This window comes from Phaseolus vulgaris, chromosome 8, assembly GCF_051622355.1.
Source record: "Phaseolus vulgaris cultivar YP4 chromosome 8, ASM5162235v1, whole genome shotgun sequence".
NCBI classification, from domain to species: domain Eukaryota; kingdom Viridiplantae; phylum Streptophyta; class Magnoliopsida; order Fabales; family Fabaceae; genus Phaseolus; species Phaseolus vulgaris.
In genome coordinates this window covers 6,425,005-6,438,177 of record NC_143505.1, presented here as the reverse complement: position 1 = coordinate 6,438,177, position 13,173 = coordinate 6,425,005, and the positions used below count along the sequence as shown (strand labels likewise).

Sequence of the window (13,173 nt, the reverse complement as noted above, 5' to 3'; positions counted from 1 at the left end):
TTTTTTTATTAGATTATTATTTTCATTTCATTCGGTGGGAATAATGTGTTACGTCTTCTTCATTCGGTCATAACAACTTTTATTTTATTTTATATATATACTTTTTTTTTGGATCTTGTAATTATATTTTTTTAACTTTATTTATTTTGTATCTTTATATATATTAACTAAATTCTTACTTTCTATTACATAAAAAAAAGTTATCATAAAAATTAAAAGTATTTTCATTATATAATATTATTTTTTAAATAAAAATTCAAAACTACTTTTTACAAATTCTATTATAATTAAAAATTTTATTTTGATAAAAATTTACAAATATTTCTATTATATAAAAATAATATTATAAAAATTAATAAAAAAATATTATTATTTATATATACAATTTTTTTAACTTTAATAGAAATTTTAGTAATACTTTTAACAATTATTAACTTTAATTTACCTTTTTGTTGTCATAAAAATAATAAACACAAACACATGCACAAATAAAAATAATATATAGAGAATATTTTAATATAAAAACATTTAAAAGAAAAAATAAGAAATTAAATTAATTTTTTCCTATCTAAAATTAATTTATATATAAAAAAGTTAGAAAATTTCTTATATAATTTCTTTAAATTTTATTTTTAACTACTAGATTCATTTCAATTTTAAATGAAACTCTCTTTTTTTCTAACAAATTGAAACTTTATACAGAAACTCAAAAATAATGTCTTATGTTCTTCAAGGATATAAATAAAACTACAAATATTATCTTAAAAATATTCCTATAAATTGATCAAACTTAGATCAACAGAAGGTGTGCATTAAATGGACATATGTCTACACATACAGTGATGTCTCTCTTTTCATGTATATTTCACACACCAAACAATTTCCACCATGGTTAGAAAGAGACTATTTGCACTAAACATTTTAGGGACAAAGCAAACACAACATTACAACATCCTTTCTTCTTCAACCTTATTTTCTGACAGCATTAGTCAACCCAAGTTCCTTGCTTATCTCTTCATCTGGCTCCAAACTATCTGGAATAGCACCAAAGATTCTTCTTGATACCTCAAAGCCAGAAACTACATGATGCACAAATGCTGATGCTTCATCTACTGTTTGCTGTAAATTTATTGAGGCAGCCATAAAATTTGAAGAACTTCTTGACAACTTTTTTTCTGATGGCTTATCTAGGCCAACAGCCTTAAGAAACCGTTCTGTCGCGGCATCCCAAGATAGTTCATGTCTCTCGGCATCAGTAAGCTGTGCAGGCTCTTCAGCCAGTGCCTTGAGTGTAAGTCTAACAAATTCTTCACTGTTGTCATATGTCCAACAATTAGTAAACTGCTTGAAAAACTGGTTAGAAGGATGGTTGGCACACACAACAATTTTGCCCATTGCTAAAGTTTCTGCTGTTGTTGTGCAAACCACATCTGTTGTGCTCGGATTAAGAAACAATTTGTAACTGTCATGCAGGAAATGAAGTGTTAACATACACATCTTTCCCTTAGTGCATTATCAAATAGGAATTTCATTTCAGATAGGATAATTAAAAGGACTCTACAAAATATTTGGAAAAATGATGAATAGAATGAAGAAAACTAACTTTTATACTCATAAGTGATGGTATGGTGGCAAAATATCATATGCTAGGATATTATCTGCTTAAATAGTTACATCTATACAATGCTCAAACTATATAAATCTTAATTTTTCAAAGGGACTTATTATCAAATACTGTACAAAAAGACTAAAGGGTATGGAGGAGCCTCATAACGATTAGAAAACTACTACCCTGTATAAAAAGCCTGAATCAGATATTCTTATATCTTACTTATATTTTAATCTGAAGTAACAGCTGACTTATTAACTTCCAATTGAATATTAGAATGCAGATTCTCATTTACTTCTTCTTTCCTTTCCAAATTAAGCACCACGTACACATTTTATTACAGTTAAGCAAAACACTTAACATAACTCAATGAAATGAAATTCAAACTTGATGATGTACGCAGATCGGTAGGGAACTTACTCATGAAATAGAGCATCGGCATGATCGCGAGCTGGATTAAGTCTAACTGTCAGTTGTAACTTTTCTGCAGCTTTGTGAACTTCATCTGAGTCCTCTCCACTGCCAAATAAATCAACCTCCAGAGCAGATAATTCTTTTTTATGATCTTTAAGAAGTTGGAGCAATTCCCTGTAGCCTTTGCTCCATATCATCTTCCCAATAAAGTAAGCACCTTTGGTAAAGGCCTTGATTCCCTTCTGTTGTTGCTCCCTCTTTTTCTCACCAATCTCAAGGAATTTCGGATTAACACCATGTACATTACAGATGATGGACTCGGTGTAATCCTGGGTGGCAGCAGATAATCTAATTACCTGCAAATATTCAGCTAATCAAAATCAAGAGAACAAGCATGCAAAGCTTACAAGCTTATAGTGAACACTAATATTATTTTCACGACAAATCATAAAAATGAAGTTCCATTCTCATTTCTCACAGGATGATATTATGTCAAGCTGCTGCTTTGAGGACACCTTTTGTTTATGTTAGATTTTCATCCATGCAATATAATAATGCACTATGAAAAAGAACTGGATCTATTCATTCAGAATTAAAACGATCACTGGTTAATAAATCAAAATGGACTAATAAAACATTGCATGTCAGACAAAGTAGGATACCATAAATATTTAACTCAGTCAATATTTTCTATATTTTTTTCCTAGGTCAAAGAAGAAATTTCAAGATAAAGATAAGAGGTATATAAAACAGCAAAGAAAAAGAAAAACAACAAAAGATCTCTGCATATCAGGCCACACCATTGGCAGCAAATAGAAGTCAGTCACCTAAGCTTATCTCAAATCAATTTAGGAATAAAACCAACCACGTTAAAAATATGTGTTTCACTCCAACCAAATGAATAAATTTTGTTCAGTACCTCAAGTTCATGCAAAGATGGGAAATTACAGCTATGTACATTCTTTACCAACAAACTTACATATTAGGTGAACAATATATATTGATTTGAATATCATAGCCACCAGAAAACATTCATTTAACAGTATCAACTGCTAATCTAATTGCTACGAATGCTGCTGAGAGGAGGATCACTCAATTTATCTTTGCAGGTAAAAAATTGAAAACTAACACAATTTCAAATTTCTAGCTTCATTTATTGAAAAAGTGAGAATGACAAAGTAACATTGAATACACATGTACTATTTTCTATGAGGATATAATAACTTGCCTTGTGACAATATATACCAACAACCCAGCTGTTTAAATATTTCAGCAAAAATGCTTGCATGATTCCATTCTTCTCTCTCTTCACATATTCCAAATAATTTGTGTGAATGATCCCTATAACTAGCCTGAATTTAGTCTTCCATCTTTTCCCGTGGTGATACCATGTTAAGTGCTCGGGCTCCTCAAGCACAGCAATATCTGCCACTTCATCAGGGATAATTTCTGAAATATCTCCAACAGCAAGAATGCTCCTTTTTTCTATTGAAAACTACATCATAAATATGGAACAAATTGTCACTAACATAGATTTTAAAAGTAAAAGCTCATAGATGTTCAAATCTATTACCTAATAGTTTTACATAAAAAGAAATTATCACCTTCCCTGGATAAAACTGTATGCTGAAACCAGAACTAAATCCAACTCTCTCCTCGAGCCATTTGCGGATATACTTCTCATGTTCATTGGGTGAAGCAAATGTGATTTTGTTGGGATATACTAGTCCTTGATCTTTCAAAGATAACCAAGGGATCACCAAGGTAACATCTCTTTCCCCACTTTTGCAGAGATATGCAGCACGAAACAGTGGGTTCACAGCTGTTCCAGTCAACCAAGGAAGGCTAGCAGTAGTAAAAATTGCAATATGCTCTTTCTTATCCATCTGTTTCTTTGTTAGACTCAACTCAGAAATCTCATCATCATGTTTCAGAACTCAATTGCAGAGGAAAATCACCAGCAAAATACTGCTTTAGAGGATAACTAAATGATCACTTAAACTGCAAAATGGTAAAAAAATATTAGCCAACATTTATTATACATAATGGCACAAATAAGAAAGAAAAATAAATAAATCAAACATTAGCTAAAACATATGGATAACAATGCACACTAGTGCATATTACAATATTACAAGTTTAAAAGTACGGGGAAGCCTCCAAAAGTACATGATAAGCACATTAGCAACACCCATTAAAGACAAACTTCTTGAAAAATAAAGCTATAATTTCACAGAAAATATCCCACCTCCCTTCAGAGATTAAAAGGTATTTAGAAATACTGCAAAAAAACATGAATAGGATTTAAAAAAGGTTGGTGCTGCCTGGACTATGAAATTCCTTTTTTGTAGTCAGCATTGTTTAGATCATACATTTGACATCAAAAGGTTCTCGTCGATTGATATATATATATATATATATATATATATATATATATATAGAGGAAAGTGTCCCAATTCCCAATTTTTCTTAAAAAAATATTCTATTTCATCCATCACGGAACAAATTAGAGGAAACAAAGAACAAGAAAAACCGCAATCCATACCATTCATCAGAAGCGAACATCGAACTTACTCTTTTCCCAAAGACTTATTAGTATTCACTGATTGATTAGGAAGCCCCCAACAAAAGCATACTTCCGAAACCAGTAAAACCACCTCAGTTTCCAAAACCAAAATCCACCCAATCGAATCTCATATACCCTTATGGTTCCTTTCCGTTTTTCCAATCTAGATCACCCCAAAATTCAAACTTTGCGTATAAATTTTGCTAAAAATAATAGCAAATAAAAAAATAATTAAAATGGTGAAAATTGAGGACATTGAGTGTACCTTGAAGGCGTCAGGTATAAGGGTAGAATGAAAGAATGGTAAGGAAGGGATCTTAGAGAGAGAAACAAGTTGGTGAAAAATGAATGGCAAAGAGAGGGAAACGATGGGAATTGAGGAGAGGGAATATACAAACTCTTTTAGGAGGAACCCAATGTCTGCTTCCAAAACTCTGGTTTGCTTTTTCCACCAATCCATGCACAAGCCAAGTGTAACAAGAAACAACAAATCAATTACCAATTATCTAATTTTTTTTTCACACTTCCATTACAATCCAATAAATATTAATATTTTAATTCTTTATAAGAATTTATAATTTTTAAAATTTTTCAAAATATCATAACCCATTGTATTATTATACAAATTATATATCATATGGTAGCTTTATATTTATTTGAAGTGATTATTACTATATATAAGGAATACACATTTTAACTAAAATAAAAATAAGTGAATAGTAATAAATATAATTGTTGAAATCTTTTAAAAAAATAAAAAAGAATTAAACATGACCCCAAAAATTATGGGTGGACTTATATAAATTTACTGTGTTATTTTTTTTTTCATTAGATATCTATTAGGAACAAATGTCTGTATAGAAGAAGAAATTTTTAATTCCCTGTTCATCCCTACTTTTATTTTAAAGTGTTATGAGAATTGATTTTGTTATAATTTTTTTATACATTTTCAATTCTTAAAATTTAATAGTTAATTTAATTATTAAGTACTAATCTTATTATTACAATTAAAGTTCTTATAAGATTCGTGAAATCTTAATCTTAAAACCTTGATCATATCGAGAGACCCGTAGATTATACTAATTGATTTGTCTAATATACACGTGTAATTGATAAGAAGAATACAAGTGCAATTCATTTTGCTTCTTTTTTGTGGAAACCAGCGACAGTTACACCTTCTCAGTCAATTGAATGTTTGGTGTTCTTTTTTTCAGTTTTCCAACTTCACTTCACTTGCATCTCATTTAACAAACCCTACACACCAGAGGGTACTGAAATCACCATCTTGCTGGTCCCACTCACGTACCCGTTAAAGCATTTCAACGTTTTTCCTCAAAGCAGAGGTAAAGCTTTCATCTTTGTCTTTTTATTTCATCAATCTCGTCCCTTTCCTTAAATTATCAGGCAACTTCTCTATCTGTTGGGTCTAAAGCAAATGGGTACCCATATATTTTTGTGTAGATGATATGATAAATGGTTTGTGATGTTGCTGTTTGTTTTATTTCTTCTGTCCTGATTTTAAGGTTGCCAATTAGGTCGTTGTTTGGTGTTATATTTCGAGATGAATAGTGAATAGTGAGGGAGAGGTACTATAGTTGTTTGTATTTTTTGAGTGATGCGAGTATAAAGGCATTTGAAAATGCTGCCGAGTGTTTTGGCATTTAGAGTTTCCTGCATTGTATAATCCAGTTGAATTAACATAAATATTTCATGTGGAAAATGTTTTTTGTCTCAATTTGCTAGCCTTCTGAGATCTGAGGTTTCTAATTTCACTCTGAAATATCAGCCTTAGGGATACCTGGATGAAGTAGTTGCACTAGAATAATTGAATTTTATAGTTCTTTCTGAGCTAATGTTATTTTATTTGTGTACCTTTCTTCTTGACTAGTTTGTGGTTGATGAGATGTTGATTGGTCACGCCGATCACATGTCGGAGTCGAGGTCATTTAAGGATCAGATACTTGCTGACTCTGGGTCTGAATTAAGTGATGATGAAGAGGGAGCTTTTTTGGAACAGATACTTTACTCAGCATCATTTGAAGAGCTTGCAAGCAACAGCGTTAAATACGACACGGTCATATGGCTTGCTATATCATTGTTACTGGTGTTGGCTTGGGGAATTGGCCTTTTTATGTTGCTTTACCTGCCCATCAGGAGATATGTGCTTCAAAAGGATTTGTCTTCTCGCAGATTATATGTTACACATACTGAAGTGGTTTATAAGGTATGTAAGAATTGTTTTGCATAATTGTAATGTTGTGATATGAAATGAGTTTTGACACGGGAAGTGATTTTTATTCCCTTTGTCCCTTGGTCAAGGTATCAAGGCCTTCATTTATACCATTTTGGGGGACCGTAACAATTGAGAGGCGTGTACCTCTTTCTCTGGTGATTGATATTATTATTGAACAAGGTACTGATGCAGGCATACCAGAAATTTTTCTTGCACCCTATTTTAGTATGCTTTCTTTAAAATAATTGATCTTACCTTCTTGGTATGTTTCTTGAGACTTGAGCATGTGTGTGTGTATTCATCCTTCATTATTTCAAAGAATACTGAAGTGTTCTTCTAGCATATGGTTTATATTTAATAGTCTCTCGATTCTGTTGTCTGATTAAAAGGGCTGATATGAAGGCCTTTCTTTACTCTATAAATTTTAAATTTAGAAATAAATAAGCAATAAAATTGAGATAATATTTTTTTGTTTCTGTAGAAGCATTTCAACTTTTACTCACAATTTGTGAGCTTTATATCTTTCAAAACAATGAGAGGAACAATGGGGTTTTGAATGGCTAAAATTTATTCACTAAATACTCATAATGAAGCATACTTTAGCTTGTGCTTAAAACCTTACCTACATGTTATCCTGTCTTCCTTGACTAGATTTTCTCATTTCATTGTCCAGGTTGCCTGCAGTCTATATATGGTATTCATACTTTTCGACTTGAAAGTATAGCACATGGAAAAGCTGCTCCGGTAGATGAGTTACAAGTTCAGGGAGTTTATGACCCTTCTCTTTTGAGAAAGGTGAAACAAAATGTTTCTTAATGTGATTGTTTTTATTTTTAGAGACAGATTTTAATCTTCAATATCATTCTTTACATTTATCCTTTTAGGGGTTCTTATAGCATTATATTGCCAAGTACTAACGAAGGGGATGTCATCATCTTAAAATGCTACAATTGGTTTGCAGATGATTGTAACAGAGGCTTCAAAGATCGGACAAGATGTAAGTACAAGTGGGATGCATGCTGCTCCAAGCACAGATGTTGAAAACATCTATCGTATGCCAGCAGCTACTGAGGGATCAGTTGATTTGAGATCGCCATCAAAAAGTTTGAAGGTAACGCTAGACCTCCTGCCACGCACCCTGACAAATTCACCCTTAATAGATGAAGGGATTGGATGAATGCTAATTTATGTACCATTAGTAACTTGGTAGTTAGTTTTATGATCTTTGAGCTGGTAGGAATATGACCTTTGATTAACATAGAATGATCTGTACCCATATAGTGGTCTTTGTAAGAAGCATGCTTATCATTTTATGCAACCGTTTTGAATTATTAGGCTTTTGTAGGTTGAGTTGAAGCTGCACAACGTGTTTTGAGAGATTTTGGATAAAGCAATACAATTTAGGAAGTCTAATGCTAGAGGTTCTTTTACCTAGGTGTCCTACCATATTTTTGGCGATGAGGAGCATTCCTCCTAACTTTGAATTTCAGAATGTTACATACTTATCTGTGGTGTATTCTCATTTTGCTTGGCAAATGTAGGATAAATCGTTACTTATCTATGGATTTAAGGTAAGCAATCCATATGATATGCACCTTTCAGAAGGCAAAATGCAGAGTTAAAACCTTCTCAAAATATTATTGAAGAGCAGTAATTTATTTACTCATACTATTTTTTGTTTAGTTGCTACCATCATCCAATAAAAAAATTCATACCAATTTGGTTAGGTGGTACATTTGAAAGTTGTTGATAATGATTAACTTTGACAGAAATGAAATATTGTATGTTTTTCTTAATCTTTTTTACTTAAGAATGATAAGTTCATCGTTCTGATATGTTGCTGTTCAGAATCAAGCCATCAATTAAATGACACTAGCATCACATGCATTGCTTATGTTTCACTCATATAAACCTCTATTGTACTCTCATCTGCAGATGGCAGGCTCATCGCATACTTCACTGGAGCGCAGAGTAGCTGGAGGGTTGCTGCTTACTAAACTTGAAGAAGTCAGTAAATCAGTAAAGGTTTGTGTCTTCTCTTAATAGAGCATAATTCTATTTAAGAACTTCCGATTTTTCTCACTCTGACTAGAGATAAAAGCACCATTTCTAAGTTTCTTCTTGTTCTAGGCACCAAAACTTGTTTCTTTAGAACAAAAATTGTATTTGTTGACCCTTTACTGATTTCAACTTCATAACATGGTTTTATTTAATAAATTTCTGTTCTTCCCCTCCCTCAAAAATCACCCTGCTGGCATGATTGATTGTTTGTTCACAGTAACACAGCAGAACAGGACTAGGAACTGCATTGTTCAACACTGTTTTAGATTATTTGCATTCATCTTTGGCTGACTTGTTTTTATTCATTGTATTTATTTGAACCAGAGACTTGAGCTGCTTATTGAGAAGTCGCATGCTTCTCCCTCCATCAGCTGAAGGCACCATAGTTTAGCACTGCAAGAATTAAGGTGAATTGAAAGGAGCTATGGAAACGCTATGTTAGTGCTACTTAGTCACTGTTATCAATGATTGACTCTAGCAAATTCAGGCTGAAGATTGTAGATTTTAGAACCTCAAATTTTGATTGTATAATTGTTTTTTTGTACCAAAAGCATTTATTGGTTTTTTCTTTCATATAATAACTAAATCCTTTTTAAATAATATTCCGAAAAGCTGTTTACAATATGATTATTCAAAGCTTAGATTAAGTTCTGCAGAGCTATTCAACTCAAAATACTATTTCAGATATGATAAAGATGAAACTTTTGGTGAGAAGCTCTGCTGAAAATTCTTCAATCAATGCTTCATAGTGATAACAGCTATAAAGAATAATTTCGTAACACATTAGTTAATTTTATTTATGTGTAACAAATTTTAAAATAAAATAAAAAATCTTTAAACGTGTGTGTAACTTTTGCTCTCTCGAGTCTTGATTACTGAATAATACAAAGTTTGCATGACTTTAATATTGCACAAACATTTCAACGCGTGCAATGCAATTTATGATTATATATACATTAATCATTATTGATCTCACGTTAGCATTTCACGTACATATAATTTTTTTTAGGGTGTCTTTATAAAATTGAATATATTAAAATGTTTTTTACTCAACTTATGACGAGACAAACATCAAATCTAAAAAAAAAAAACAAACTTTTCCTTCTTCAAACCTAATATGTCATTTTGTAGAATCTATCAAATTTTATTAACATTTTATTAAATTTCTTATTTTATACTTTTAAAACTATTTCATATTCAAATCCCATCATAAACCCAATATATGTGAACATAAAATGATAGTTTAAAGGGTTTTGGTAAGAAAAAATGGACCGAAATATATTGAAGGCTAAAAAAAAGACTCTTGCCCTAACATGTTATATTCATTATTTGTTTTTAAAATTAAATTGAATAAATTACATGAAATTCCCCTATATTTTTAACCCAAACATCCTTACACTAATTTCTTTGTCTAGGCTAAAATAGTATTTTCTCCATAGTAAGGAAGGCAGTACAAAGTATCATTGTAGTGTTGAAGCTATTGGTGCAGCTCAAAACAATGACAGCCACCTATTGTATGTCAAAAAACGTACGACATTAACATGTGGTTACAATTACACAAGAAACTGTTCATTAAATTTTCTTACAAGAAAAGATAGAGACTGACTATAATATCCAATACACATCACTCTGTTCATAATCTTGATGCTTGTGTGGCTTGTTTTTTAAACAACTACGAATGGCTACTTTTCCTACTCTTCATGGCTTGCACAACCCTTTTCCTCGATCTCAATTCCTAGGCCAAGAGCACCCTCCCACTCATCACTTCTTTCTCAGACAGCCACCTTCCACAGTGCATCCAAAAGCTCCACCAACTCATGAAGTGCTAAAGCCACAAGCCAAGTTCAACATATTGGAAATGATGGGAGGGAGAGGACTGTGCAACGGGGAAAAGGGTATTCAGCAAGAGCTGAAAAAGCCACTTATTGTTGTTGACCAGCCTCCACCCTCAGCATCAAGTGGAAAAGAGCAAGAAGATGAAAGTGGTGGTGATGAAGGAAGTGGTGAGGTTCCAGTAGATGGTTTTGATAAAGAAATGATGGGGCTTACTGGGGGGTTCCCTGGGGGTGAGAAAGGGTTGAAAAAGTTCATTGAGAAAAACCCTCCTCCAAAATCAGATAATGTTTTGGCCATGTCAATTTGAGAGGAGCCATTGTGAAGACGAGTCAAAAGAAATGTTCACTTACATTTGATTTATATATGTATACACTATATCTGCCATTCTGATATTTCACATTTCATACTTGGATGAGGTTTGCCATCTTTTCTTCCCCCTATAATCTTCTTAAGATGAGACTCAGATTTTTGTACTGACAGTTTAAACTGTTCACTTTTCAAATCATCATAGATATCTTACATGTAGCAGCTTTATTAACAGTTAACAATTTATTGCATCTCTCAATTTCAAAGTTCAAATTTTGTTTATACTGTGTTTGTTTTGTTTTTAAGTCATGTTATGGTTGTTCATCATAGGAGGTTCTTCTTCTTGTGTGAAGTTTTAAGTAGATTCTCTATTTTTCCTAAACCTTTCATCATGGTCAAAAGATTAACAAAGTCCAATTGGTAATTACTTTTGGGACAATATCAGTCATAATGTTCTGTTTCAATCCAATCCTGTGCTCTTTCTGTTATTTATAAACTGGAATCATTGCAGCATCAATTATCTATAAATTTTAATGAAATCTAGTGTGCATAGAAATATTTAAATTTTCCATCTCCAAATTATAACAAAATATCTCTGGTTGATTCATAGCCACAGAAAAAGAATGTTCCTTCTTCAGAGCATATGCTAGATTAAAGGCATCCACACAACATAACTGCATCCACATCCTTATTGAAAAAGTGTTCCTTTTAGCCATTACTGAAAAGAGCTCTAATTCCTGTCTTATTTTAAGCTTATGAAGAGAATGGTGAATTATATCATCTCATGATAGTTGCTGCAGAAGAAGCTTGATTTTAAGATGCACAGTTTGATCTAAAAAGAAGGCTTGAAAATTCTTTGAAGAGATATTGTAGTGAAGGGTATTTTATTCAGGGGCTTGTATGTGTCTGAAAGAAATGGACCAAAGGGTGGTTGTCACTAATAGCAGTTCTGGTGTAGAATCTAAATGTCATTGCACTGTCCTAAGTTAGAATTGTCCTTATTCTGTTCACCACAAATGTGAAAAGGGTCATGTGTTTCTTTTTTCTATTTTATAGGATTTCCCAAGATAAGGGTTATCCACTTATCCTCTGTGTGTCTCTGGAATAAAACAAGCTTCTCTTGAACCTGTTTTTTTTTTTTTATTAGCAAATAATAGAAATTAAATTAAGAGAATGAAATTAAATTAAGAGAAATAAAAAGAAGTATCTCAATCCTTTCACATAAATCAAACCACATTAAAAATCTCCAAGAATAAAGAGATGAACAAACACTCTAGAAGCAATAGATAGATAATGTTTGCTGCATAAGCTAGACATCCTATTCCAGCTAGTACCGTGTTCGTATTGGAATGCTATAAGCACTTCAAACTGCAGCTACAAAACCATCAAAATACACCAAAATATTGGTTATCTCCACCACCTCATTGACATTCCTTCTACCCAGCTTGCAGTGGCACGATTGTAACACTTGTCACAGAATTAATCACTTCAATGTAGCATCTTACTTTAATGTAGCATCTTACCTTCGCTCCTTTTTGGACCTTGGCTTCCTCTCTTGAACCTGCTTGAATCCAAATTATAGTTTCTTCAATCTTTAATAATCTAAAACTGATTACATCTCTAGGTAATTGCTTAAATGTAATAACCAAACATGTTTGACTGCATATTTTGTATATAACATTTTGAGGAGCCATTACTATCCTTAAAAAAAACTTCCTCAAGCATGCATTATGTGTAAAATTAATTACATTCAAGTTGGATCCATCTAAATTGAACATTCAAAATTTGATTTTAGCATTTCAACTTTATTGATATGTGAAGTGTATTTGATTGAATTTTCTGTCTGACTGCACTTTTTCCTAATACTCTTGACTAAATATTTTGTAGAAAAAGATGTAACAAAGATTATGCATACCAGTTAAATTATGTAAGACCTTTGGCCTTAACAATAAAATACAATTTATTAATAATTAAATTGTTTTTTAAGTTGTGAAAAATTGAATTTGGATTTTTGTAAGAACTCATCATTACAGCAAAACTTATAAAATATATCATGTGAATTGCATAAACAAATGTGACAGGATAAAACTCATTTAAAGTAGAATAACACTCATTTAAATAATAGATATTTTAGAAAGAAAAATATTA

At 31.9% G+C, this 13,173-nt stretch overlaps 3 protein-coding genes across 7 annotated transcripts; 2 read left to right on the top strand and 1 right to left on the bottom strand.

The window, feature by feature from the left end:
• Positions 1–790: 790 nt before the first annotated feature.
• DGD2 (digalactosyl diacylglycerol deficient 2) lies at positions 791–5,133 on the bottom strand. Of its 3 annotated transcripts, none has more exons than XM_068628639.1 (6): positions 4,855–5,109; positions 4,598–4,752; positions 3,628–4,024; positions 3,252–3,518; positions 2,030–2,379; positions 791–1,462 (listed from the first exon to the last, which is right to left on the bottom strand). In XM_068628639.1, exons 3-6 carry the CDS (start codon positions 3,907–3,909, stop codon positions 970–972), a joined length of 1,392 nt encoding a protein of 463 aa, XP_068484740.1. In that variant the 5' UTR covers positions 3,910–4,024; positions 4,598–4,752; positions 4,855–5,109; the 3' UTR covers positions 791–969. The 3 variants fall into 3 exon arrangements, with proteins under 3 accessions (XP_068484740.1, XP_068484741.1, XP_068484738.1); XM_068628640.1 differs by having other exon boundaries at positions 4,569–4,752; positions 4,855–5,067; XM_068628637.1 differs by lacking the exon at positions 4,598–4,752 and having other exon boundaries at positions 4,855–5,133.
• A 507-nt stretch (positions 5,134–5,640) lies between these two features.
• LOC137823477 (uncharacterized) lies at positions 5,641–9,483 on the top strand. 3 transcript variants are annotated; one of them, XM_068628636.1, is made up of 7 exons: positions 5,641–5,932; positions 6,478–6,813; positions 6,909–7,002; positions 7,496–7,617; positions 7,784–7,933; positions 8,758–8,847; positions 9,208–9,483. In XM_068628636.1, exons 2-7 carry the CDS (start codon positions 6,493–6,495, stop codon positions 9,256–9,258), a joined length of 828 nt encoding a protein of 275 aa, XP_068484737.1. In that variant the 5' UTR covers positions 5,641–5,932; positions 6,478–6,492; the 3' UTR covers positions 9,259–9,483. The 3 variants fall into 3 exon arrangements, with proteins under 3 accessions (XP_068484737.1, XP_068484735.1, XP_068484736.1); XM_068628634.1 differs by having other exon boundaries at positions 5,929–6,065; XM_068628635.2 differs by lacking the exon at positions 5,641–5,932 and adding an exon at positions 5,974–6,028.
• A 933-nt stretch (positions 9,484–10,416) lies between these two features.
• LOC137823476 (NAD(P)H-quinone oxidoreductase subunit S, chloroplastic) lies at positions 10,417–11,298 on the top strand. Its single transcript, XM_068628633.2, has one exon. It carries the CDS (start codon positions 10,562–10,564, stop codon positions 11,024–11,026), a length of 465 nt encoding a protein of 154 aa, XP_068484734.1. The 5' UTR covers positions 10,417–10,561; the 3' UTR covers positions 11,027–11,298.
• The last annotated feature ends 1,875 nt before the right edge of the window (positions 11,299–13,173 follow it).

Coding starts and splice junctions, on each gene's coding strand:
- LOC137823476 (XM_068628633.2), top strand. CDS start 10,562: ATGGCTACTTTTCCTACTCTTCATGGCTTGCACAACCCTTTTCCTCGA.
- LOC137823477 (XM_068628634.1), top strand. Junction 6,814..6,908: donor ATACTGAAGTGGTTTATAAG/GTATGTAAGAAT, acceptor CCCTTGGTCAAG/GTATCAAGGCCTTCATTTAT. Junction 7,618..7,783: donor ACCCTTCTCTTTTGAGAAAG/GTGAAACAAAAT, acceptor ATTGGTTTGCAG/ATGATTGTAACAGAGGCTTC.
- DGD2 (XM_068628637.1), bottom strand. CDS start 3,909: ATGGATAAGAAAGAGCATATTGCAATTTTTACTACTGCTAGCCTTCCT. Junction 3,519..3,627: donor TACAGTTTTATCCAGGGAAG/GTGATAATTTCT, acceptor TTTATGATGTAG/TTTTCAATAGAAAAAAGGAG. Junction 1,463..2,029: donor GCCGATGCTCTATTTCATGA/GTAAGTTCCCTA, acceptor CCTGCATGACAG/TTACAAATTGTTTCTTAATC.